The sequence below is a fragment of the Colobus angolensis genome, unplaced genomic scaffold (assembly GCF_000951035.1).
Source record: "Colobus angolensis palliatus isolate OR3802 unplaced genomic scaffold, Cang.pa_1.0 Scaffold182, whole genome shotgun sequence".
In the NCBI taxonomy this organism is placed as follows: Eukaryota; Metazoa; Chordata; class Mammalia; order Primates; family Cercopithecidae; genus Colobus; species Colobus angolensis.
The window spans coordinates 2750619-2777633 of record NW_012114955.1 but is presented as its reverse complement, the minus strand read 5'-3'; the positions used below and the strand labels follow the sequence as shown (position 1 = coordinate 2777633).

General features: G+C 46.6%; 1 protein-coding gene across 2 annotated transcripts in view; it reads right to left on the bottom strand.

Moving 5' to 3' along the window:
* CPA4 (carboxypeptidase A4) overlaps positions 1-23979 on the bottom strand; it is a 30855-nt gene extending 6876 nt beyond the window's left edge. Inside the window, exons 1-10 of one of the 2 annotated variants that reach the window (XM_011939604.1) lie at positions 23865-23979; positions 18325-18406; positions 17738-17872; positions 16256-16354; positions 12584-12685; positions 11240-11344; positions 10253-10363; positions 8741-8831; positions 6182-6381; positions 5050-5134 (exon numbers count right to left, since the gene is read on the bottom strand). In XM_011939604.1, coding sequence (XP_011794994.1) covers positions 5050-5134; positions 6182-6381; positions 8741-8831; positions 10253-10363; positions 11240-11344; positions 12584-12685; positions 16256-16354; positions 17738-17872; positions 18325-18406; positions 23865-23932 — 1078 coding nt within the window. In that variant the 5' untranslated portion in view covers positions 23933-23979. The remainder of the gene's footprint in view (positions 1-5049; positions 5135-6181; positions 6382-8740; positions 8832-10252; positions 10364-11239; positions 11345-12583; positions 12686-16255; positions 16355-17737; positions 17873-18324; positions 18407-23864) is intronic. The other variant, XM_011939605.1, reaches the window with a different exon arrangement.
* Between the last annotated feature and the right edge of the window lie 3036 nt (positions 23980-27015).

The window sequence follows — 27015 nt, the reverse complement described above, 5'->3', positions numbered from 1 at the left end:
CATCCTCTCCCATGCAAGCCCTCTATTCAATACTCTTTCAACCTTCTCTCTCTCTTCATATAGGCACACACCACAACACCCAGCTAAAGTACTTCAGTAGAGACGGAGTTTCACCATGTTGGCCAGGCTGGTTTCAAACTCCTGACCTCAGGTGATCCGCCCGCCTCAGCCTCCCAAAGTGGGAGGACTACAGGCGTGAGCCACCACGCCCAGCCTCAACACCAATTTTAAACCCCAACCAACACTCGTGCTCTGATCTAATTAAAAGTTCTCTCACCACGTTTCACCACCTTACTTCCACTCACATAAAGGGAGCCTCAAATTAGTTTATAAATGGCAGCACATCAAAAAACCCTCCCTCCAAGCAAGATATGCCATCATTAAGGGATAACATAATGATACCCACTCTCTCCACCTAAGAGAGTTGTAGAGGCTGCCCCCTTGCCTTTGGGCACATCCTCCAAACAGAATTAGTTGCTCTAATAAGAGCACTAACCCTAGCAAAAAACACACCAGTTAATTTATACACTGATTCTAAATATGCCTATAACATCATCCATTCCAATGCCCAAATTTGGAGAGAGCAGGGCTATCTCATGGCTGAGGGAACTCCTATCATTAATGGAAAACTAATCCATCATCTAAAGGCAGCTTTACTTCCAGAAAAGTTTGCAGTTATCCATTGCAAAGGACATCAATCAGATAAAAGCCACATTTCTTTAGGGAACCGTGAGGCTGACTATTGAGCAAAACACGTCTCAACCAATCATCCAATTCCCCAATACCTATTTCCCCTCATACAACATATCCCCTACTTTTATCCTAAACACCAAATACAGCAACTAGTTAAGCCAGGGGCACAATTGAAACCCCCATACTGGTTCATACAAAACAAATTAGTCCCACCTAACCCTGAAAAAAACAACTCTTTTATGAGACATTCACAATCTCTTCCATAGTAGCCATTCCCCTCCACATTTCATAAGTTCTCATATACACATAACCCCATATATAAAGGAACAGTTAAAAGCCATTTCCCATCAATGCTCTATTTGCCAGAAAGCATCACCCTATTCCAACACTAAACCCCCTTCTTTCCCAAACCATCAAGCCAGGGGACACCTTTCAGGACAAGACCGCAAATTAATTTTACCCATATGCCCCAGGAAAAAGACTCAGTTTCTTTTAGTTCTGGCTAATACCTTTTCGGGATGGGTGGAGGCTTTTTCCAACAATCGAATTTCTATTGTCGCCTCCAAATTAATAACAGAAATCATCCGCAGGTTCGGGGTGCCTCTTTCTTTCCAATCTGATAATGGCCCTGAATTCATTTATCAAATTACTCAAACAATTGCACAAGCCCTACTAATGACCTGGAAGCTACACATCCCCTATCAACCTCAATCTTCAGGAAAGGTTAAAAAAATGAGTAACATTCTAAAAAACACCCTCACCAAGTACTCACTCCAAACACATACAAACTGGGTTACACTTTTACCTTTGGCCCTTCTAAAAATTCAGGCACTCCCACCTAAACCTCCAATGCTCAGCCCCTTTAAACTCACGTCCGAAAGACCACTCATCCCTTTTGTTCCACCTCAGAGTCAAGCCCCGCCTCTACCCACCCCTCTCCTTTCGCCTCTTCTACATACCATCCGCCATTTTATTTGGGAATATGCTGACAAACGCCTGCCACAACCCGTAACCGACTCCACTAATCCCTTCCTACAGCCAGGAGACTGGGTTCTGGTAAAAGATCCCAGTCCTACCCCCAATTCCCCCCCTCACATCTAAATGGAAGGGACCTTACCAGATCATCCTACCACACCCACAGCAGCAAAACTCCAAGGACTCCCCAACTGGTTTCATTATACTTTTCTCAAGAAAACAGACTTCCCTTCACCACATAACCAAACAACCAAGTCTAAAACCCCTTCAGCCTTTTCTTGTGTCTCCATAGGACCCACTTCCCTTCACCTCACCCGAATCCCGAAGAAAAAGGAAGAGAAATCCACGTAAGCCGCTTACGTCTCTTTCTCTCCCAAACTTTTCATCGCTTCCTAACCAACCTCATTACAGCCCTTCAGTGGTACCCTTACAAAATTCCCATTCTGGCCGGGCGCGGTGGCTTAAGCCTGTAATCCCAGCACTTTGGGAGGCCGAGACGGGTGGATCACGAGGTCAGGAGATCCAGACCATCCTGGCTAACACGGTGAAACCCCATCTCTACTAAAAATACAAAAAACTAGCCGGGCGAGGTGGCGGGCGCCTGTAGTCCCAGCTACTCGGGAGGCTGAGGCAGGAGAATGGTGTGAACCTGGGAGGCGGAGCTTGCAGTGAGCTGAGATCTGGCCACTGCACTCCAGCCTGGGCGACAGAGCGAGATTCCGTCTCAAAAAAAAAAAAAAAATTCCCATTCTACATCCTGATCAGCTCCTTACTGTGTTGTGGTACCTATGGCTTCAAGGAACTTTCTGGGACTTTACTCCTACCCAAATAACTTTCTTCTCTTTTTGCTTGTTTCTTTCAATATAAATTCCCTAATCACATCAACCTCACCAATACAACCACTCCTCGCTGCTTTCAAACTAGAACTCTCTGTAAACCTTACACGATCCCTCTTGCTGCAAGCTAACTGTTCCTTTGCTCCGGAATGCTGAATGTGCTTATCGCTGTCTTCCTCAGCTTACACAGCCCTTCCTACACCCCTTCATGACCTTTTAACAGGAAACATAACCTAATTTATAAACTCCAAAAAGGAGCTTCCTTTTTTAAAAGAGCTGACACCCTGGTCAGCGATTATCCCACTTCCAGGGCCAATCAGGCCAACAAATTATTTCAAACCTGTTACAACTCCCTACAACACCTCAAGCCCCAAGGCCCTCCCATTAAAGGGTCCATAACTAAACACACCCCCTTTTACTACAAGCCTCACTTTGCTTTTCAGCCTCTAAGAAAAATTTTCCTGTAGGGTCCTTAACACCTAACCAATGCAACCGCACTATCATTATTAAAAACCCCTCTGACCATCAAACTAATGAAGTTGACTACCAAGGATCACCAGAAGCAAACGGAGCATTTCTGCAACCAGCTCGTTTTACAGCCTCTCCCTCAACTAATGCCTCCGGCCCAACTTGTGTTGTCCCTGGTGCCCACCTTTTTCCATGGTTGTATATCAATGGTGCAACGTCCAACTGCATTATTGTGTAAAAAATAACTCTTCCTATATCTCTACTATAGTGGGTGTCTCCCTGGCCTCCTCCTTGTCCACCTGGAGTAATGAACACAGGAAAGAAACAGCATACCATCTTTAATTCACTTGTTTTCTTTCCATATCTCCACCTGTATTTACAACGAAGGCTTGTTCTTTTGGTGTGGCACCAATACGTATCTTTGTCTCCCCACCAACTAAACTGGAACCTGTGCCCTAGTTTATCTTTCTCCCTCCACTAAACTAGTTCCTCCTAATCAACCTTTACCCATTCCATCCGTCCAACAGGTTTTAAAAAAGAGGGCCATCCACGTCATTCCTTTGATAGTGGCCTATAAGTGTAACCTCTATACTTGGATTGGGAGCAGGCAGATCAGCCACCTCTTTAGCATACTTTAAAAAACTCTTTCAACAGAACTACAGGGTTTTTTTAAAAATATAGCCCAAAGCCTTATAAAAGCCTAAGACCAACTGGACTCCTTAGCTGGAGTAGTCCTCCCAAATAAATGGGGATTAAATCTTATAACAGCTGAAAAAGGGGGCCTCTGCCTCTCATTGGGTAAGAAATGTTGCTTCTATCTCAACCAATCAGGCCTAGTAAGAAACACTGCTGAAAAACTTTTAAAAAGGGCTAAAAAGCTAAGGAAGAGCAAAACAACCAAATGAATTATTGGTTTGGAAACAAAATCATAACACAGGCCATCCCATTCCTGGGCTCTCTCCTAATAATATGCCTAGGACTAATGTTCTTACCCTGCCTAATCAACCTTTTTCAAAGATATTTAACCGACAGAAACATGCCTATCTCACAGACTACTACCCAAAAGCATCTACAGACAGCATTACTCCTACAACCCGAGATCAAAAATCTCTCCATGCCCCCCTCAGCAGAAAATAGCCAAAAAAAAACATGCCGCCCTTCATCCTTTTATAATTATAAGGTCTGGAATGACAGAGCAGGAGCATCACCATCTTGGGCAAACACCACTATTTTAAGTTCCCCTTGATTAAAAATCAGTCCCAAACATCAGCTTAATGGATAATGTCAACATGACCAGAAACATTCCAACTCTAAGATAAACCTCCCCTCCGACCAGATATTCCAATCCTGAAATAAAATTCTCCTTCACACAGAAACATTCTGAGCTTGTGATAAGCTCCCCCTCCCTAAACCCTTAAATACCCTTAGTCTGTAAGAGAGAACACTCCTGACCGAAATCAGCCAGAAGCCCCTCTCAGGTTTATTCCCAGAATAAACCTGTCTTTGACTGTTAAGCTGCTTTTCATGTTTCTTTCCTCTTTTTTAACTCTTACAAGAAGAGGGCTTGTGCAGGAAAACCCCTTGTTATAGTAATCATCAGATCTCGTGAGATTTACTCACTATCATGAGAACAGCACAGGAAAGACCTGCCCCTGTGATTCAATTACCTCCCACCAGGTCCCTCCCACAATATGTGGGAATTCAAGATGAGATTTGGGTGGGGACATGGCCAAACCATATCAGATGGGGTCTTGCTATGTTGTCCAGGCTCAATGTTTGTTCATCTCCTTTAGGAAGATGAGGGAGTCTCCCCCAACTCCATTACCACCATCAGTTTACCAGTTGAAAGGTGGGTTTCTCTTGAAAATGGAGGGATGGACATGAGGAATTTTTGAGATGATGTTGATGAAGGGGACTGCATGCAACAGCTGTCACCACACAGGCATGACATAGTTCAGTCTATTACTAACAACAAAAACATCAGATGACAAGTAAGTCTAACAGCTCTCCTCCCGTTCCATTTCAAGTTTCCTCTCAAAGTGTTTTCTAAGTAACTCATCAATAAGCGAGTACTTACAGACAGTGGTGCAGGTGGGACCCACTTGGTACTCAGTGCCTGACACAGAAGCCAGAGCTTTGGCCGCACGCCTTGCCACCTTGTCCTGGGAAGGGGGAACGTGGAGTGAGAAAAAATGGATCCTGAAGCTTGACCTTCCTCAGCTGCTCTGCTCTGGGATGGTCTGGAAGATTCTTGGCCCCTCTCCTGATTTCCTTTCTGGTCCCTTCTTTCCCCTTCACCCAGTGCCAAGGCCCAACTGTAAACTGAGGGAGGTGGCATGGTTCCTTCAACTCCTTCTCCCACCACACGCCCAGTTCTTGACTCCCAGTTTCGGGGAGGAGATGAGGAGGGAAGTGGAAGCCTGTGCGTCATGTACTCAGATTGGAAGAGATGGGGGATCTGGGGCTACTCACTGACCCGCTAGGAATCTAGTAAAGGCACCATCTTCACCTATCCTGAGAAGGGGGACATCACTCATACATGAGGGAAGACCAAGTATGTTCAAGAGAAAGCTCTCAAAGAGTTGAGTGTTGCAGAGTAGAGGAGGAGAAGGACCACCATAGGTGGATGATCCCTGTGTAGAGTGCCTGCCTGAGAGGCCAGGTGGGAGTGGGGGAGCGGAATCAAGCCCACACTTTGCCATGAGCCTGGGAGGGGCTGCATCTGCCCGAGGTTTAAGGGCTGGCTGTGGCCCTGGGCAGCCACCTGCAGTCACCCTCCAGATGTCAGGCCTGCTCCTGATGGCCCATGTTCTGGACAAGACACAGAGCATCCCAGGCCGTGGCCTTCACCCTCCTTAAACTCTTCCTTCACTAGAGTGAGGAGCTCTCCCCGTTGCTCACCCAGGTGCCACCCACAGTCCTTGGTAAGCAGCGGGTCCACAACACATGGCAGTCAGAAAAACAAGGGAGAAGGAAAGGCGGGGCAGGCATGGTTCAGGGAACTCATAGCAGACACAGAAATAAAGGGCACTGTCTTCCTGTCCCCAGCAGATGACAGCATATCCCAAAGGGCAGGGAGAGAAGACTGGGCCTTCAATGAAACATGCCCAGGCTCCTGGACTCTCCCTATAAAGCTGCAGAGCTACCACCTAGCAGCACCAGGAGGGTCAGGCAGGCCCCAGGCTGGGTGGGAGGCAGCTGTGACTCACCAGCTCCTTGGCATCTGGGGCCTTTTTGGCTGAGTATCCATATGGATACATCAGCAGCTGCGAGTAGCTGTGCAGGTCGATGAAGCACTTGAAATTCCCATGTTTTTGGATGAAATCTACCACCGATTTCACCTCCACCTCTGAATTGGCATGGGGTCCATGGTACACTTCGGAGCAGGGGTTGTCACTGGCTCCCTTTCCTGTTGGGGATAGCCCAAGAAGAAACATTAACTCATAATCCGAGAACACAGAAATGCAAGACATTCCACCTAGAGAGGGGCCAAAGGTATTGGGAATGGGCAGGCCACGGTGAGACGGCCCAGAGCACCTAGTCCACGGTGGGTGTGGACTGTAGAGAAGGCATGGAAGAGGGAGGGTTGGGTGTTGGGTCTGCTACAGCTGAGGAGAAAAACTGTTGGAGTTGACCTTGCCTTGTACCAACAGCAGTTGTCATAAATAATTAATAGCACCCTTGAGAATGAGTTGTAATTAATAAGCAGTCTAGATAATTAATACAAATACCAATAAATAATGAAAATGACTCCATTTATTCTGGTGTCAACTTATTCTCTTGGTTCAGATCTTAAAGGCCAAGTGTGCCAGAAATAATCGATTGTTGTGGCTAAAATCTCTTGATTATTTGACAGGTTTTTAGAAACACTGCCTTCTGTATTACTTCATAATGTGGTTCCCTTGGGTTTCTAGGGTGTGTGTGTGCACACATGTGTGTGTGTGTGTGTGTGTGTATGAGTGTGACTGAAACCACCCCAGTGGTGGGAATATCTGACTTAACTTTGAAGCTCTGAGTTCCCACATTTGTATCAGTCCCTTTCCCATAATCATTATTTTCCCCCACTGGTTTGTGTGGTATTTCTATACAAGTAAAAGAAGTACATTAAAAACAAACCATCAGGGCCGGGCACAGTGCCTCATGCCTATAATCCCAGCAATTTGGGAGGCTGTGGTGGAAGGATCACTTAAGCCCAGGAGTTCAAGACCAGCCTGGGCAACATGGCAAAACCCCACCTTCACAAAAAAATACAAAAATTAGCTGGGCATTGTGGCATGTGCCTATAGTCCCAGCTACTCGGGAGGCTGAGGTGCGAGGATCGTTTAAACCCAGGATGTCGAGGCTGCGGTAAGCCGTGATCATGCCACTGTACTCCAGCCTGGATGACAGAGCATGACCCTGTCTCAACAAAACCAACCAACCAACCAACCCCATCAGCACAGCCATGGAACAGTGAAAGGGAACTGTCTGGATTTGGAATTGGAAGGTGAGTTTAGATCAGAACTCTGATCACCCATGTCATCTTGAGATTGTCTCTGAGCTTCCACCGTCTCATTTCAGATCATAAAATTCACTCGCTAGGTGAGAAGAATAAATATGATAAATATGGGAAGGTACTTGGTACACAGTGGGCACTTTTGTGGAGGGTGGTTTTTAAATCGCTGGCACTCAGAGCCCAGGTCTCCTAATTCTCTTTCCCTTTCCATGACAGCCAGCTGTTAAGGTTCATGTCTACACATCTAAGGGTACTGGAGTGGAATTTTCACAGCATGGTCTTGCCTATTGAGGTGACAGTGCTAATTCCTCTCTTCTGAGTTGCTGCCAGGAGTCCTTCCACCCGCTCAGAACTTGCCCAGGCAGGGCTGGTAGGGTCGGGGATAAGGAAGGTTCCCCGTTTTGTATGTCTTAGAAGAGGGCGTTTTTAAAACATTAGTGTAGATGACAATCTGAATGTAAGATGGTTTGTCCCACCATTCTCTCAGGAGGACAGACATTACTATCATTCCCTTTCAAAATTACAAAGATACATTTTAAAAAACAACAAACAGGCTGGGTGCGATGGCTCATGCCTGTAATCCCAGCACTTTGGGAGGCTGAGACGGGCAGATGACCTGAGTTCAGGAGTTCAAGACCAACCTGGTCAAAATGGCAAAACCCTGTCTCTACTAAAAATACAAAAATTAGCTGGGCATGGTGGCATGCACCTGCAGTCCCAGCTACTCAGGAGACTGAGGCAGGAGAATCATTTGAACCCAGTAGACGGAGGTTGCAGTGAGAGTGAGCCAAGATCCTGCCACTGCACTCTAGTCGATGGAGCAAGACTCCGTCTCAAAAAGAAAAAAGTCTGGGCTCGGTGGCTCATGGCTGTAATCCCAGCACTTTGGAAGGCTGAGACAGGTGGATCATGAGGTCAGGAGGTCAAAACCATCCTGGCCAACATGGTGAAATCCCATCTCTACTAAAAAAAAAAAATGCAAAACATAGCCAGGCATGGTGGCGTGCGCCTGTAGTCCCAGCTACTCAGGAGGCTAAGGCCGAGATTGCGCCACTGCACTCCAGCCTGGGCAACAGAGCGAGACTCCGTCTCAAAACAACAACAGCAACAAACAAAACACTAAGTCAGAGCCTATGGAGTGCTCCTCAGTTTCTCAGTGACGCAGCAACGGAACCAGAGTGGAAATGGGCTCTGTCCCGGCCAGCTCAGAGCACTGGTAGACCAGGCGAGCCCAGGGACAGCAGGATTTGAGAACTGTCTCCCCACCACCTACCTGCAAAACTAGCGTTCCAGTTTCTATTTGGGTCAGCACCAATGCAGGAGCTTCCAGGATTTAGGGACCGCGTCTTCCTCCATAATCGGTTCTGAAAAAGCCAGGAGGAGACAAACAACCCGAGGCAGATCAGAGCACTGAAGAGGGCTCAGGTGGAGACGACACACAGGCAGGGCAGGCTGCTCGCAGTTCTGCCGTGAGGGCCCTGGGGCTCCGGTGCTCATTGAGCAGTCATCTCTCCTCCCGCAGAGAGAGGAGTATTTCCCCTTCTGGCTCTAAGAGAAGGACTTCTCCCAAATGTACTGATGAGACCTTCATGTGCTAGAACCAGTCAGAGACTACCTGAAACCACTGAATCATTTTTGGCTTTGGCAGAAGTGGGACAAATGGACACTACATGCCTCCATGATAACAGATGTAACTGGAAGCGCACAGCCCGTTTCTTGCTTGCCTAAAAAATTCCCCTGAATCCAGTCAGGCTCTAGACCTGGCAATCTGTGAATAGGAAATACCGCAGATAAGGGAACAAACTAAATGGCATAACAAAGAAGCCATCAGCCAAATTCAGAATGTGAGACACTGTACAGGGCAAATTACTTGGCTTCTCCCCTAAATGAGTGAGACTTTTAAAAGGTGTGTTTGTGGGTGCTGTTGTAGAATGAAAGAGACTGCAGAGATACAGTACCACGTACATGCGCAGACCTTGTTGGGTCCTCACTTGAACAAACTGACTCTTAAAAACACATTTTTTTTGGAGACGCAGTCTCGCTCTGTCGCCCAGGCTGGAGTGCAGTGGCTGCAATCTCGGCTCACTGCAAGCTCAGCCTCCTGGGTTCACACCATTCTCCTGCCTCAGCCTCCCGAGTAGCTGGGACTACAAGCACCCACCACCACGCCTGGCTAATTGTTTTGTATTTTTAAGAGAGACGGGGTTTCACCGTGTTTGCCAGGATGGTCTCGATCTACTGACCTCATGATCTGCCCACCTCGGCCTCCCAAAGTGCTGGGATTACAGGCGTGAGCCACTGCGCCCAGCCTTGACCTCCATTTTTAAGATAACTGGGGCTGGTGTTAGATGATATTAAAGAACTTCCATTATTCCTTTAAAGGTGATAGTAGCGCCACAGGGTTTTTTAAGGTTTTTTTTGTTTTTTGTTTTTTGTTTTTTATCATCAGAGATGCATACTAAACTAGTTTAGGGTGAAATAACATAATGTGTTGAATTTGTTTTAAACACGTCAGGAAAAAAAAATGTGTGGGAGGGTAAGAGATGAAAAGAAGATTAGTAAAATGTTGGTCATTGTTAAGACCCATGATAGGGAGTTCATTAGACTATTTTCTCTAAGAAAAAATATCCCCTGGTGATTCTCAGCTCTGAGGATGACTAGAAGATGAAATCCCAAGGAAGCTCATAAGGTGCACATTTGTGGTAATTCTCTCCAAGGTCAGACAATTAGTGGCAAAGCAAGGAATTCAACAGTCTCCAAGCCCAGCCCAGTTGGGAATACTCACTTGAGTTTGAGTATACACATATCCATCAGGATTGGCTACAGGCAACAAGAAAATATCCATTTTTTCCAAGATGGAGGCGATAGCTGGATCCCTCTGGTAATCTGATACAATCTAAGCAGAGACAATATGCTTGTCAGCTATCCCATAGCAGGATGGGTCATTAGGGCTGAACCATGTATCTTCTAAAGATGCCCGGCATCCAGCTAGAATGGATGCTCCTAGAACAGCATCTAACCTCAAAAGCCTCCCTGCCACCCTCAAAGGCTTTGCTCTCTGCAAAGCCCTCTGAGCCCTTCAGATCCTGGAGAGACATAGCTGCTTGGGGACATGGCTGCTAATGACATCAACTGCAGTGAGTCCTGGGTTACATGCTTTATTCCTTCCTTCCAGGAGGAGGGAGTCACACATCGTCATAGTTTTTAGGAATTTGAACCTCCAATGAAGAGGGAGGGAAGATGTGTCCTCTACATGCAACCCTCCTCCTCTCCCAGCAGCCTTTCTTTCTTTCTTTTTTTCTTTTTTAAGACAGGGTCTCGCTCTGTTGCCCAGGCTGGAGTGCAGTAGTGTGATCTCGGCTCACCACAACCTCCACCTCCTGGGTTCAAGGGATTCTCCCGCCTCAGCCTCTTGAGTAGCTGCCCTCCCAGCAGCCCTTCTAGGAGATGGAGATGGCGTGAGGTCCCCAAGGGCCTATGGGGCCTCCTCTGGGTGTTGCTCCACTCCCTTTCTGTGGGGTGGACTGCGCTCAGAGGCTCAGGCCCACCTCTGCTGCATATCAGCTTGCGCACCAGCAGGAACGCAATCATTTGGCTGCAATGAGCTGACCAAGGCGCTTTGACCATTTGCTTCTCCAATCTGAAAAGGCCCCCAGCCGACTGGGTCTTAGCAGAGCACCCTCCCACCTCGTGCCCCAGGCCCAGCTGCATGGCGTGCTTCAGGGGCACCCCGGGCCCATCAGCATTCTTGGCTAATACCAGGCGACATGACCTTCCTTGCTGTCCAGATTGCAGTGGCCTGGGAGATCCACTCTCGGGAATGGATGCCTGCATTCAGCCAAATGGCCGGCCGCCGCGCGCCTTTCCCAGTGCTGAACTGCAGAAGGGAGAAAAGGCTCAAAAATGACCGCCTGCCCACATCTCTGCTCACTTCTCCTCTCTCCAGCTCTCTCCCGTTCATTTAATTCATTTAAGATAATTCAGAGACCAAATGTTCCTAAGGGCACCATCTATTTATCGAGCTTATCCATGACCAGGAAGCTTAATTGGTTGGCTGCGGGGCCAAGCTGCAGCTCCAGGCAGCCTGAACCTCTCCAGCATTCGGAGTAAATGGGAGGGGGAAACAATCGTTACTGTGTTTTATGATGCTGGTGCCATTAGAGATAATGTTATGTCTCTTGAAAGACCTCAAATGGTATCCCAACAGCAAGAGACACAAGGGTACACAAACCAGGCTGTTTCGGTCGATAAGATAAATGAATTTGGTTTTAAACTAAGAAGAAGCGGGGCTCGCTATAGCTCTTTGTAAATGGCAGTCATGAATCCTGGCTCCTGCCTTTGCCATAGTGTTGGGCCCCCTTGGGTCAGAGCTTGGTGCTAATGAAGCCAGGGTCTCCATCAGATTGGCAAAATATTTAAATGTAATTATCCAGCTCCGTGGCAGGTCTCCTCTCCCACTGGTAATTTGCTTAGTGCCATAAGCCTGAGTTCTTTGGGACTTACATGAAGCTGAGGGTTTGGCAAAATTCTTAGCACCATCAGTGTTCCATGGGTTATATGCCCAAATTCCTTTTTATTCATTCAGCTGGATTCTTATGTAATTTATGTCATTAGCATAGTTCTTTACCTCTTTTGCCAATATAGTCTTGAATCTGTTAGAAATATTTGGAAATTAGGCTTTGTGCAGCCAAGGATCAGAAGCTGTGCTTAAAATTACACCAACCCTCAAATTCACTTCCTAGGTTGATTTTCCAATAAGCACCCCCTGCAAGCAGAATAGAAGTCAGGCCCATCCCAACTTGTCCTGCTATTTACAGAGGTGAGAATGAAAGTAAACGACTCTGTCCCATCTGAGAGCTTTCTGGAATACTAATCGCCTCCCTCTGATCCTGTCTTTCAGCCAAAACTTGGATGAGATGTGCTCCTTCTAACTCCCCCTACATTAGACAAAAGCACGGGACTCTGTCAGACCAAATTCCAGCCCAGGTACAATGTGTCCTGATCTCGCTTTCCTCCCTGAAGTCAAGGAGTTCAAAAAGCTGCCCTTTTCAGAGGTCTGAGGCTGGGTCCTGGACATGAGGACCCAGGAGACCCTTCCAAATGCATGTGGCCTCACCTTCAGTACATACATCGGCCGGTTTTCAAACGAATGTCCAATCTTCACCCTCCTCACCAGGTCAGGAAAGTCTGCGGCAATGTTGTCCATCTCATGGTAAATCTGAAGCATGAAAGAGTGAACCCAGGGACATTTTAAAAATCTGCTCAGCTCTGGCTGGGTATCTGTGATTTACTTTGTTGGTCTTAATTATCTCTTCCGGGACTCTAATCTTGGAGTTGACCATATTATCAGCATGGAAATGCTGATTATGAGAACTGCCTGAATAGTCCTTTTCTGCAGTTTTCTAGAGAGTAGCACACTTTATTTGTTCACAAAATTGTAGTCCACTAAACTAGAGTAGAGAGGCTTTTGCAATATTGCTCTAACACTGTGTCCTTTGTCACTGTACTAGACTGGACAGTCAAAGACAAGGGGCCAGGCGCAGTGACTCATGCCTGTGATCCCAGCACTTTGAGAGACTGAGGCGGCAGGATTGCTTGAGGCCAGGAGTTTGAGACAGCCTGGGCAACACAGTGAGATGCCATCTCTACAAGAAACATTGAAAAAATAAAAATAGTTCATAAAAAATATGGAAGAGGAAAGAAATTTTAAAATTTAAGAATAAGATTCTTAAAAAAAAGAAAGAAATTTTAAAATTTAAGAATAATAATAAAATAAAATAAAAACAAGCCAGGTGCAGTGGCTCATGCCTATAATCCCAGTATTTTGGGAGACTAAGGTGGGAGAATCACTTGAGCCCAGGAGTTCGAGAGCAGCCTGGGCAAAGTAAGGAGACCCCCCAGCTCTACAAATAATGAAAAAGAAAATAGCCAGCTGTGGTGGCGTGTGTCTGTGGTTCCAGCTACTCGGGAAGCTGAGGTGGGAGAGTCATTCAAGCCTGGGAAGTTTAGGCTACAGTGAGCTGTGAATGCACCACTGCACTCCAGCCTGGGCAATGAGTGACCCTGTCTGAAAAATAAAAAATAAAAAGAAAGAGCTCAAAGCTCTTAAACCAGTACTCTCTAAAATTCTGTGATCACTTTCTCTACTCAAAAATAATAAAAAATTAGCATGCACCATATATATGTACACACACACACACAATGATACAAATATACTGTGCACATTATTAAACAATTGAAATGGTTGTGTTAATAATAAACATAAACATATGTAGAAATATAAATAGAAGTTGTAATCATTTCTTCCTTCATCCCTGTGGACTATCTTGCTTACACCCTGTGGATACATGTGCCCCGCTTTGGAGATAATTTATCTAAAGGCTTTGAGAGTGCAAGTGAAAAAAGGTAAATAAATGGCTAAGAATACCCTTATTTGCTTTCGGGAAAAAAGTTCAATTTAAATAGAATTTATCCATCTTAGTTTTCAAACCACTTGAGGGCCAAAAGAAAATAAACAAATGTATTTGTTTCGGCCTGAAGACTGGAAGAAGGAACTACACAGAGGAGGAAAATGTGTAATTAATATAGAACAAAGTCAGGCTTAAAGGGTTTATCAGACTTGCTGTCAATATAGTAGACTGAGCAGAAGCAAGAAACCACCTCCAAATACATAGGCAAACCAGGTAAAATACAAGGAAAAAGATTCACAGCCAAGTTAAAAAGCTAAACAAGAGGAAATTGTAGGTGCCAGAAACAAAGAAGGAACTAACAACTAGGAGGGTAGAGGGCGGGAGACGATACCACAGAACACCATCTCTGCCTTGGGTGCTACAGGCTTAGGCAAACCTGGACTAGGAGGGGAGCCATAGGACCCAACATGGCACAAGGAGCTGGAACCTGAGAGCTAGGAATGGGCAGTTTGGGCCACAAAAAGGGCCTATAAATTCTACCCACTCTACCCACTGGCCCTGGAGAGTGGAGGAAAAGCAAGAATAGCTGCCTTGAGCCTTGGGAGACAGTCACTGCTTGGGCCACACTCACTGCTTTCAAAACACCAAGCTGTGTCCAGCTGTGGGGTGCAAATTCACACTGTCCACCACTGCCACAACACAGACAATGGCTTTGGAACCAGAAACTCTGGCAGAGACCAACATGAAATTCCCACTAGAGACCTAAGAAAGCCTAAGTGGTTATATGAGCCAGTATGAGCTTTTTTTTTTTTTTTTTTTTTTTGAGACAGAGTCTGGCTCCGTTGCCCAGGCTGGAGTGCAGTGGTGTGATTTTGGCTCACTGCAACCTCCACCTCCCTTCAAGTGATTCTCCTGCCTCAGCTTCCCAAATAGCTTGGACTACAAGTGCCTGCCACCATGCCTGGCTAATTTTTGTATTTTTTTAGTTGAGACGGGGTTTCACCATGTTAGCCAGGCTGGTCCTGAACTACTGACCTCAAGTGATCTGCCCACCTCGGCCGCCCAAAGTGCTGGGATTACAGGTGTGAGCCACCGTGCCCAGCCCAGAATACGAGTTCTTAAAAGCTGTTTTTAGGAAGAACTGCATGTGACTGAGCTAGGATGGTGGTGGCACAGCTATCCACAGCAGAGGGCTTCACAGTGAGGACAAGATTGCTGTAAAGGGCGCCTCAAACCAGAGAAACCAGAGGTGAGCAGGTGAGAGACAGTGAGGCTCCAGCAGCCGGCAGGTGAGGCGATGGCCCCTCCAGGGTCTTGGGTGACATTTGCAACTGGTTAGCTCAGTTGGCGAGGGCCCCATGTTCATGAGGCTTATATCACGGGCTTGATCCCTGTGTGGGCTCTGAGCTCTGCTTTCGTCCGTGGCCTGAGACTGAACTCCTAACTTTAACCAGCTGTTTTGCAGATGTATGTCACTGGTCGCAAGAGGGATCAAGGGTCAGAGCCGTTGGAAGTGTATGCAATAAACAAAGCTACCGACAAGCATGGGAAAGAAGTGGAAATAGTCACTTTGAAATCCTCCCTCAAGAAGAGAAACAACTTGAAGTACACGCCTTGTGAAATGCATGCCAACAGCACCATGTCTGTATATCAAGAACAACATGTATTAAGGTACACCGGGGGAACACTAATTTAGATGTGGGGGAGTGTTCCTGAGCTAGTTGTCTGCAGATGGATGGAGATACTGAGGGCTGTAAGAGAACTGTACCGCATTCATGGTACAGTTCTATTCTACAGCCTCTCTTGATTTCTTAAGTTCCAGTATCCCAGGAAATTATTCTACTTCAAGTTTTTCATTTGAAGGCTTGGCTTACCTGGAAAGTCAGCCCTCTATATCAAGTGGTTCCTAACTAAACACAGCACCAAAATGCATGATGGAACAAATATATACATTATAAGTAGTCATGATAAATGAGTGGAAATATTTGGTTAACCTTGGAAATCACCGCTTGTCTACTTGCCTGGAATAAGTCACATTTTATTCTGAGCGAGTAAAATAGAGGGATTATGGTAGGGTAGAAGAAGTTTGAATTACAAGGACTAGAAATTATTGCAATTATTTTCATGGTGTTCTGAAGGAGTTGCTTAAGGAAAGAAGGATGGTTGAGGGAGGAAATAGTCAGGCTGTATTTCATGACACTCAGGTGCTGGTAGGAGTTAAGCAATCCAAGAATTAGACAGGAATTGAAGTGTACACATCTTAGCCCCTCAGTGAGTGGATACTGTGCTGAAGACTAATGTCTCCTGGAAGTAAGGAGAGAGATTACAAAATTAAGGAGGCAGAGAACCTTGATCTTAACCCACTCTGAAACACTTACAGCTTTCAGGGAATGGTAAGCCCCATAGTTGAAGTTATTACTGTGCCGTTCTTGCCCTTCATTCTGTTGCATTTCTTCATCTTCATTGTTTAAAAGGGCCTGAAAACACACAGCAATGTTGTGAAGTGATCCACTGCAGACGCAGGTTTTACGTTTTTTCTGCCATATCTTGGCATATGGGTCAGCCAAGATGGCGGCCCCTTCAACCCATCAAGCAGCACAAATGTCAAGGTTTAAAAGGGGGTCAGATTTCTTTCACATACTTATAAAATTTTACTTCTTGGCTGGGCGTGGTGGCTCACGCCTATAATCCCAGCACTTTGGGAGGCCGAGGCAGGCAGATCACGAGGTCAGCAGATCGAGACCATCCTGGCCAACATGGTGAGACCCTGTCTCTACTAAAAATACAAAAATTAGCTGGGCATGGTGGCGCATGCCTGTAATCCCAGCTACTCGTGAGGCTGAGGCAGGAGAATTGCTTAAACCAACGAGTTAGAGGTTGCAGTGAGCCAAGATTGCACACTATACTCCAGCCTGGTGAAAGAGAGAGACTCCATCTCAGAAAAAAAAATTTTTTTTTACTTCTTGGTGCCCAATTTACATGGCCTCATTCAAAATCCACTTACTCCCTGGAAGCAACATATGCACTCTTTGGCTATTCTATAGTATGAACTCTCTAGACATGAGCCTGCATCTGGTATCCAGTGCCTCTGAAATACACAGCTTGGGAAACCATTCAGAAACAAAGAAATTCTTATAACCACTCATACTTTGAAGGTTCCTGGCAGATGTCTGTGACATATGAGGATGATTAATAAGCTCATAGCTGCTAACGCCATCAGGAAACTCCCAGGCCAGATCACCAATTAGTCCATAACCCACCTCGGTGAAGGAGAGAGCATGAGCCAGATACAGGTCGTGAGGCCAGAGGATGGCATTCCCTCTGCTAGGGCTATCCATGACATTCCCCCTGTCTCCAAGGGTGCCTCTATGGCTGGTCCCCCACGCCCTCCCCCTGCTCTGCTCTTGCCACCTGACTTCAAAGAAGAAAAGAAAGAGGGACTTATGACTTAATGGCAGATCTAGGATATGCCAGGCACTGTTAGACATTTTACATACATTTAATCCTGAATCTTCTCAACAAATCACATGACAAAGGTCTCACTATCACCATTTTACTGATGAAGAAACGGAGGCTCAGCAGGTTAATAACTTGTCCAAAGACATAGCACACAGCACTAGTAGTTAGCAAAATCAGGATTTGGATCCAAATCTGTGTGGTTCCCTGGCCTATTTATGCCCTTTCTACTACAAAATGTTGTTCCTCTAACAAGTCGCTGCACTTTACTTCCATTTGCCTCCATTTCCTCATCCATAAAATAGAAAAGGATAAAACCAGAACTTGCAAATCACTACGGTCTACTCTGGACTGGCTGCCTGGTCCTATGCGAGACCAGGAGGCAGGGGGCATAGTCTACCTACCTGCAGGTCCTCAATTGCCACTGCGTACTCTAAGCCCTGGGATCTCAGGAAGGATTTAACTGCCTGCAGACTGACAGATGGGACCAGGACATCCACAGGCCGATTGAAGGTGGAGAGAGATTTCCAGACATCGAGCTGAAGGGAACAGAAATGAAACCAGGTTAAAGGACAGTTCAGGTAAAATGTACAATGAGCTCATTCTTCTAGAACACTGCCAAAAGCCAGGGTGATCCCTGAGAGGCTGGGCTCTGCCCAAGGTCAAAGTTTGCCCGTTTCACAATTGTGTCTGGTCGGACCCACCCAACAAGCAGTATCTGTCAGAGACCGAGCATCATGAGTGGATGGCAGCTAGAAGGACGGGGCATACACTGTTCAAGCATCTCCTCTCCCAGGACACCACAGCTGTGATGTCATCTACAGTGCTCCCTTTCTCCCATTGGCCCCCTCAGTTGTGTAAATGGCCAGTGGACTCACACAGGATTATATTCAGAGACTCCTCAGAAATAAAAATAATAATACCAGTAGAGCAAGAGTCTTCTCCTACCAAAGTTAGAAAACACTCAGGAGAGCTAAAAAGAAGCAGATACCTTCAAGTTGTTTGAATTCACTAGTTGACTCAATTTGCTGATCTCGTCTCCATTTCTGACATTAATCCTAAAAACTTGGTCCCTGGGGAAGAAGAAAAAAGAGAAAAAGAGCAAAAGATAATGATGAGCTTTCAGCTGGCAAAGAAACCCCAAGCCTCCTACCCCAGACACAACCAGGCCGAAAGAAAGGAAATGGTCTAGTCTTTGGTTTTAATGTATGGCCATTAAAAATGAGGCTACATGGCAACTATGAAAAAGTGCTTATGGCATCACTTTAAGGGAAATATTAAGTGAAAGAGCAGGACACAAAATTGTATGTATGCCATGATTATAAGTATGGAAAAAGCAGATGCATTGGAAGAAAAACAGACAGCGGAAATATACCAAATGCTGACAGCCCTTATGTTCGGGTCGTGGGATTATGGATGACTTACTTTTTTCCCCCTTGTATCTGTTTTCTGTAATGTGGTCATATTACTTTATAATGAAAAACATATATATTTTACAGAAAGGAATGTGCCTGAGTTACACGCAAAGCTAACTCAAGACATAAAGAAGCACTTCTTCACTGTCAGGGCTGAGGACGGAAACCCTGGCGGCACCTCCGCGCTGGAAAGAAAACAGCATCTCCATGCTGGGAGGGTGAGCTGTGCCCTCTTAAAACACAGGCGAGGCTGGGTGCTCGCTCAGTCCCTTCCAGCTCCAGAACCCCATACAAAGGCTCGTTAGGGTGGAAACTGACTATGGCCCATGGTGCTGAGGCTGGGTTTGGGATCCACTCCTCCCCGCGGGGAGAGATGGTACCCTTAAAGGACACAGACGGGGCCGGCCAGTCTCAGTCCCCTTTGTCGTTTGTCCTGAGCTTGCTTCATATACGTGATTTAGCTTCCGCAGCGGCGGCAGGGGTAGCGGGCCCCAAGGTCCTGTGTGTGGGTGGGAGAAAGCGGGGCCTGAAAAGCTGCCTTTGTGCTCTCAGCTGGCTGGGGAGACAGGGGAGCCATTAGGCTGTTGCTAGGTGACGGCCCCAATGAATCCGCACTCGATGCTGTCACTGCGTCATCCCTTTGACACAAGTGAATGCAAAGAGAGCCGCTGTGACTCAAGGACCTGTTGAGAGTGAATGGCTGTCACAGGGAGCTGAGCGTGCAGCCCCGTGGGGCAGCTCCTCAGCAGAAAACCGGTTTCATCCAGATGGCCCTTCAGGGTTTTGCTGGGTTCTGGAAGGTTCCAGGGGCTCTCCAGTGGGTCTAGGCCAGCCTCAAGGAGTCAAGGTCCACTGCAGAGCCGTTCCTGCTGCAGGTGGCTGGCCAGGAGGAGGTGCCAGTGCCGAGGGTTCCCTTTCTCCTAACCCACCTGGTCCCCACAGGGTCCTGGAGGGGAGCACCTAACTGCACCCTGTGGGCACTGCTGAGGGCCCTGAAGAGATACCACTGGGTAGGCAGGGCTCAGTCTGAACCCTACAGGCTTGCCAAGAGTTGAACCTGCCGCCCTGTGAAGATGAGGCATCAAACCTGCTCTTTCCCTGACCTCGGCAAGCACCCTTGAAAAAAAGGCACCGATGTAAGACAGAATGGAGCCAGGCACCATGGCTCACACTTGTGATCCCAGTGCTACAGGAAACCAAGGTGAGAGGATTGCTTGAGGCCAGGAGGTCAATATCCTCCTGCACAAAATAGTGAGATTTTGTCTCCACAAAAAAAAGGAAAAACTGTTAGCTGGGCGTGGTGGTTCACAGCTGTAGGCCAGCCACTCAGGAGGCTGAGGCAGGAGGATCACTGGAGCCAGCAGTTCAAGGCTGCAGTGAGCTATGATCACACTCCTGCACTCTAGCCTGGGCAATAGAGCAAGACCCCCATCTCAAAAAATTAAAATTAAAAATAAATAAATTTCAAAAACAGAAAGGAAATCTTTACTTCTGGATGGGGACAAGGGCCCGTCTGCAGAACTCATGCTCTATCACAACCTACCGCCAACACTCCAAAAAGGGGGAATCTTTAAAATGGCAATTCTATACTTGGGAGACTGAGGCAGGAGGATTGCTTGAGCGCAGGAGTTCAAAGCTGCAGTGAGCTATAATCGCATCACCGCACTCCAGTCTGGCTGACAGAACAACACACTGCCCCCCCCAAAAAAAAACAAAAAAAAGGGGCTTCTAGAAAGATCTTGTGTGGTGACATATTTATTAGCACAATTAGGCATGTGTAAAATACAGCACTGGCTACAGCAATCACAAAGAGGAAAGGGAGGAAGAAGGAACAGGAGGAGAAAATAAAGGAGGACATAAGAATAAGAAGCTCTTTGAGTATGAAAATCATGTTATGCATTCACCGAACACATGCGTTTTAGTTTTTCCAAAGTGGTGACTTCACAACAAAACTTGTACACATTCCTGGGTACAGTCCAGGACAATGGAACACCATGTCTCTGCCTGGCCCTGAGGATGATTAAATCCGCAAACCCATTTCATCCTGCTCTAATCAGCCAAGCTACAGAGGTCAAAGAAATATCTGTAGCATGCAAAGCGGCAGGGCAGAAGAGCAGGTGCAGAGTAGAGCCCATTTCATCTGTCTCTTCTTCACCTCTCCCTTCCACCCCACCTCGGACCCAGCCCAAACTCACTATGTACTTTTGTATGCTTTTGTACACGCTGTTCCCACTGCCTGCAATCCATCCTTTTTCTCATCTGTCAGGCCCATCTAGTCCCATCTAATCTTTAGGACCGACTCACATCACTCATGAAGCTTTTCCTGACCAGAGGAGGCAAAGTCCTAACAGTCTTCAGATAGTGCTGAACATTGGCAGTGGTGGGAGTGGGTAGCAATATCCTTTTTTTTTTTTTTTTTTTCCAGACAAAGTTTTTGCTCTTGTTGCCCAGGCTGGAGTGCAATAGCACGATCTCACCTCACTGCAATCTCCACCTCCTGGGTTCAAGTGATTCTCCGAGTACCTGGGATTACAGGCATGCACCTCCACACCTGGCTAATTCTGTATTTTTAACGGAGATGGGGTTTCTCCATGGTGGTCAGGCTGGTCTCGAACTTCCGACCTCAGGTGATCCACCTGCCTCGGCCTCCCAAAGTGCTAGGATTACAGGCGTGAGCCACTGCACCCGATGGTAGCATTATCCTTATGAACAGAAGCACAGCAACACCCGAAAGCAGGGAGGACGTTGAGGGGTGCCATGTGAAGAGCAGCCTTTTTCTTGCCCTCACTGTCCTTGTCTGTATTTGGAAAATACCCTTGTCAGTTCATGAGACTCAAGACGGTGGAGCACATCCTATCTCCACTATCTGGATGTTCACTCAAAGACTTGAGCTCTTTCTGAAGATGGAAGATTGGCCCAGGAGTCGGATGTGTTGGGATTTACAGGCGGCCATGTCTGCCCCTCCTGCTCCACACAGGTGTTCTCGCAGCTCCTCTTAACTCGATCCTCTCCAATAGCCAGGGCGTCCAGCTGCTGCCAGTGCAATGGCTGGCACCCCTGCTCCCTCACCCTCACAGGTGTCTGTGCTTTGGACTGTCAATACCCACTTTGGTGACTGAGCATCTATCCCTCCCCTTTCACCATGCTGGCAGCCAAGTGGCCCATTCTTTGTGCCTTTCTCATCTGCCTCCCTAGCCAGGCTTAGCAGCCACCACAAATAATATTAAGAGATGGTTTCACAGAACCCTTAGATGTCTGCCAATTACTGCTGATGCTATAACCAGCTCTGCAAATGGTTCCTGTTCTCTGCCTGCCCGGTTCCTCTAGGCATCCTGGCCATTGTCCCATCTGGAAGATCTCTGAAGACCAGGGCAGAAGACTCCAGTAAAGCAAGAGAGACTGGGGAGATAGGTGAGGCAGATAGAAGGAAGGGGAAGGGGTGGTGGGTGGTGGGGAGAACCATCATCCTCATCTTCAGCAGCCAATCCAGAGCCTGGTTTCCCAACCACTCAAGTGCTCAGAGGCCAGCTTCTCCTTGCTCTAAATGTTCCCTTTGCTCTAAAAGCTGGGTGTCCAGGACATCTCTAGAGAGCCCAGGAAGAATTCCACTACCTTTGCTAGGTTTCCTACTGTAGCGTGAGAACAGATTTGGGGATGAGAATGACACTATCAGTTAAAACCATCTGCAGTCAGCTCAGGCACACAGCTTTTTCTGTGCAAAATTCCTGCAGAGAGCATTCTAGGACCTGGCCCAGCTGTCGCAGCCCAGGTGCCCACCGCATTGCAAGAGAGGTCTGTATCTTGCGAAATAGAGATCTTTCAGCCACATGAATAGCTGCAGTGGGAACCTGACAGTTCCATGCGCCAGCCCACACGGCAGTAAGTCTAGTCACTACACACCTACTGATGAGCCACCTGTGGGAAAATCATCCCTGGCCACCTGCTACGCCTAACCCCTCTGAGCTGTTCGGCAATAGAGACACAGGTGTGAACAGAAGACATCATCATAAAAATTAGTCAATCTCATATAAATAATTACCTCAGAAAACAACCCCAAAGTCTCATTAGCCAGATAGTAAAATAGAAAGTAAACTAAGAGATAGATCCAAGAGATACAGGATTTTATTTGGAGACAAACTTGTGTTACAGCAAAAAGAGTTTTATGTTCAGAGTTCCAGCTCCCCTGCTTCCCAACTAAGTGGCCTTGGGCGTGTTCCTTAACATTTCCAAGGCTGATTTTTTCTTTCATGCTTAAATGGAAGAAAATAACACCCCTGCCTGGCAAAGTTGTTGCGTGATCCAAAAGATAATGTACATGAAAGCTCTTTGCAAATGGCAAAGTATTACACAGTAATGAGTTATCATAATTCAGTCTTCTAACAGGGCACCATGGCATCCCTTTTATCTCTCCTACCACCCAAATGTCCTCTCCCCTGCAAACCTCAAAGCATTCTGTGTGAAGCACACATGCACACACACACACACGGGGTACAGGCATGTGTCTCTGCATGTCATTTTCATAGCTGTGTCTAGGCAAGACCTGTGAAATCTCCACGTCCCAGAAGCCAATGAGAAAGCACCAGCTCAGAAGGGGGTATAGCTCAGGGGTAGAGCATTGAACTACAGATCAAGAGAAAGCACCAGTTCTGCAAAGCCTTTGCCATTAACAAAGAAGTGAAACCAACAAGCTTGAGACCCAGGGTTTCCCTTTAAGCATGGCGGAAATTGGAAACAAACCATTTCTAGCAACCGATAACTCTTAGTAATTAATAACGTAGCTCTCAGTAACCAGTAACTCTTAGTAATTAATAAGGTAGGAGTAAGAAAGCAGATGCCCGGAACTGACCTTATAAATAAGAACTAGGCAGAAAAAGAACTGGCAGGAGATGAGGGAGCTGGGGAGAGACTGCAGTGATCATCTAGTCCTGATTTCACAGATGAAATTGGGTCTCAGAGAAGAGAGTGGACTTGCCCAGGATGACACCGGGACAGAGCTGGAACAAGAGCCCAGGCCTCCTTCCTCCATGTGAACTATGATCAGCCATTCATTTTCAGTTCCATTTGGCTCCCATATTTCTGAAATAACCAAATAAGAAGAAGTCCAAAAGGAACTTACCCAAAAAATTTTTCTCGGTCACAGATGCTGGACCCAATGAGGGCCCCAATGAACAGTGTCCACCTCATGTTCCCGGGGAGTCAGTCATACAGTGGCTGAGTCAAGCTGTATTTATAAAGCGTCTGAGAGTGACTCAAGTCCTCAAAAATGCTAATGCGATTCCCAACCACCCTTGCAACTCTGACAGTGTGACAGGCAGGCCTCACCAATGCCTCTCCCATTCCTTTCAAGTGACAAAGGTTGAGCCTCTCCATTTACAAGGTCAGGAACTTGCTCCAGGAGCTGAAAAAGTCTGTGCCAAGGGTACCATATTGCTCATCACTTGGCATTTAAATAGTGTTTTTTCAGTGAATAAGAAAGTTCCACAGTGTTGGATGGAATTTATCCTGATAGGAGAGGTCAGATTATAAACCTGGCATAGAGTTACCTCTAGAATAAAAAAACAGAAAAGTTAAGACTATCAAAGCAACCCTGAGCTGGCTCCAAGACCACATGCTTGACAAGCCCTACCAGAGGATTTCACCAGGGCAGGTCAGGATGAGGCAAGAGGTTTGTGGCCTCTTTTATGGATCTGAAGCCTAATTCTTATGACCCCACTAAGAAAACAGAACTGTATCAGGCAAATGATATACAAAGGATGTTTTAGTCTGAATAAATAATCAGTGTTCCTTGGGGTCTGAACTATAGGGAAGGCTTAATGGTTTTATCAATAATAAGATTTTCGGCTGGGCTCAGTGGTTCATGCCTGTAATCCTAGCACTTTGGGAGGTCGAGGTGGGCGGATCACAAGGTCAGGAGATCAAGACCATCCTGGCTAACCCGGTGAAACCCCGTTTCTACTAAAAATACAAAAAATTAGCCGAGCATGGTAGTGGACACCTATAGTCCCAGCTACTCAGGAGAAAGGCATGAACCTGAGAGGTGGAGCCTGCAGTGAGCTGAGATCGCGCCACTGCACTCCAGCCTGGGCACCAAAGCAAGACTCCATCTCAAATAAATAAATAAATAAATAATAAGACTTTCTTATGCTTCCTAGACTGTGGGTCTGGTATCCTTTCTACCAAGTCACAGCTGAATAAATGGAAGACACTCATGATCTCCATAATGTCTTCAGGGGCTCCGGGACCTTTGAGTCTGTCCTGGGAGCCCCAGTTCCCAGTCTTTCCCGTCCCACCCTCCCTACAGTCTACATGCTTTCCACACCCACACAAGGGGAGTGGACACAACGAAGGGTCACAGTTGAGAGAGTTAAAGAAAAACTATCCTGACATGTGTTAAAATGTAAGACCTAATTCAAGATTATGATTGGGACCATGGCTCTTTCACTAGGAGAGACTTATTGTGCTTAAACTGAATACAGCGAAGAAAACAAAGAGGATCACTGGGATTAATAAGAGAAGACATCGAGGTAGGGGGATTCTTGCTAAAGGCAGGCCAAGGGCTTACACATCAAAGGTGGGGATGAGGAACTTGATCGGATATCAAGGTGGGAGGGATGACTTCACAGGATCTTTGCTCAGCCTGGCTTAGCCAGGGCTTGAGAACCAGCCTAGTCAAAAAGAGGGTGCAGAATCTCAAGTGTGGTCCCAGAGAGAGCCTTTGTCAGGAGCTGTGGAGTTAGGGGCCATCATCTCCTCTTGCTCCCTCAGGGTCCTTCTGTCCTCTCAACACTTAAACTGAATTCCTACACCCACACTGTCCACCACAAAGCGTGAGCTCAGTGTCACTGAGATCGATGTCAACTTTGCAGTTAGCAACAAGAACAACTGAGACCCAAATCTAAGAGATGTGAAGTGGAAGAATCAAGGACCCAGAATTCTAGGCAAGCTGAAATTTAGTTCTTACCTTTTTCTCCCAGGGAAAATCATCCACATGAAGAAAACCTAAATCCCCAATAGAAGTCAATATCTAAAGGGAAAACTGTGTGCAACCTGAGACCAAGGCTCGACAGGGGGGCAACAAGGAAAAAGGAATGTCGTTGGCTTGGGTCCCCACCAGTTTGTGTGTTTGTTTTTTGAGACAGGGTCTCACTCTGTCGACCAGGCTGGAGTACAGTGGTGCGATCATAGCTCACTGCAGTCTCAAACTCTTCGGCTCAAGTGATCTTCCCACCTTAGCCTCCCAAGTAGCTGGGACTACAGATGTTTGCCACCATGACAGGCGTTTTGTTTTGTTTTGTTTTGTTTTGTTTTGTTTTGTTTTGTTTTGTAGAGACGGAGTCTCACTGTGTTGCTCAGGCTGATCTCAAACTCCTGATCCCAAGGGATCCTCCCACCTCAGTCTCCCAAAGTGCTGGGATCACGGGCCTGAGTCACCATGCCCTGCCCCACCAGTCTTCATAAAATAGCACAACACACCAGGAAAGGAAAAACCAAAGGCAACGATGGAACCAGGTATAGCACCTGGGACAAGGCCTGGCACAGCACAGTTGCTTAATGAGTATTTACTGAATAAATGAACTTGAAAGTCCATTGCCAGCCCTAAAATGCTACACTCTTAAGATGAAGGGGCTGACACATGCTACACCGTGGATGAATCTTGAAAACATTATGCTAAATAAAATAAAATAAAAAAATGCCAGCCACAAAAGGGCAAATACTGTTTAATTCCACTTATATGAAGTACCTAGAATAGGCAAATTCATAGAGACAGAAAGTAGCTAGTAGTTGCCAGGAGCTAAAGGGCAACAGGAATGGGGAGTTATGGTTTGATGGGAAAGAGTTTCCATTTGGGATGATAGGAAAGTTCTGGAGATGGATGATGGTGATGGTGGCATAACGTTGTAAATGTACTTAATGTCACTGAATTGTACACTTAAAAATGGTCAAAATGGTAAGTTTTATATATAATTTAACACAATAAAAAACTGTTAAATGGGGCTAGGCACGGTAGCTCATGCCTGTAATCCCAGCACTTTGGGAGGCCGAGACAGGCAGATCACTTCAGGTCAGGAGTTCAAGACCAATCTGGCCAACATAGTGAAACCCTGTCTCTACTAAAAATACAAAAAGTAGCTGGGTGTGGTGGCAGGTACCTGTAATCCCAACTACTCAGGAGGCTGAGGCAGGAGAATTGCCTGAACCTGGGAGGCAGAGGTTGCAGTGAGCCGAGATCGCACCATTGTACTCCAGCCTAGGTGACAGAGCGAGAC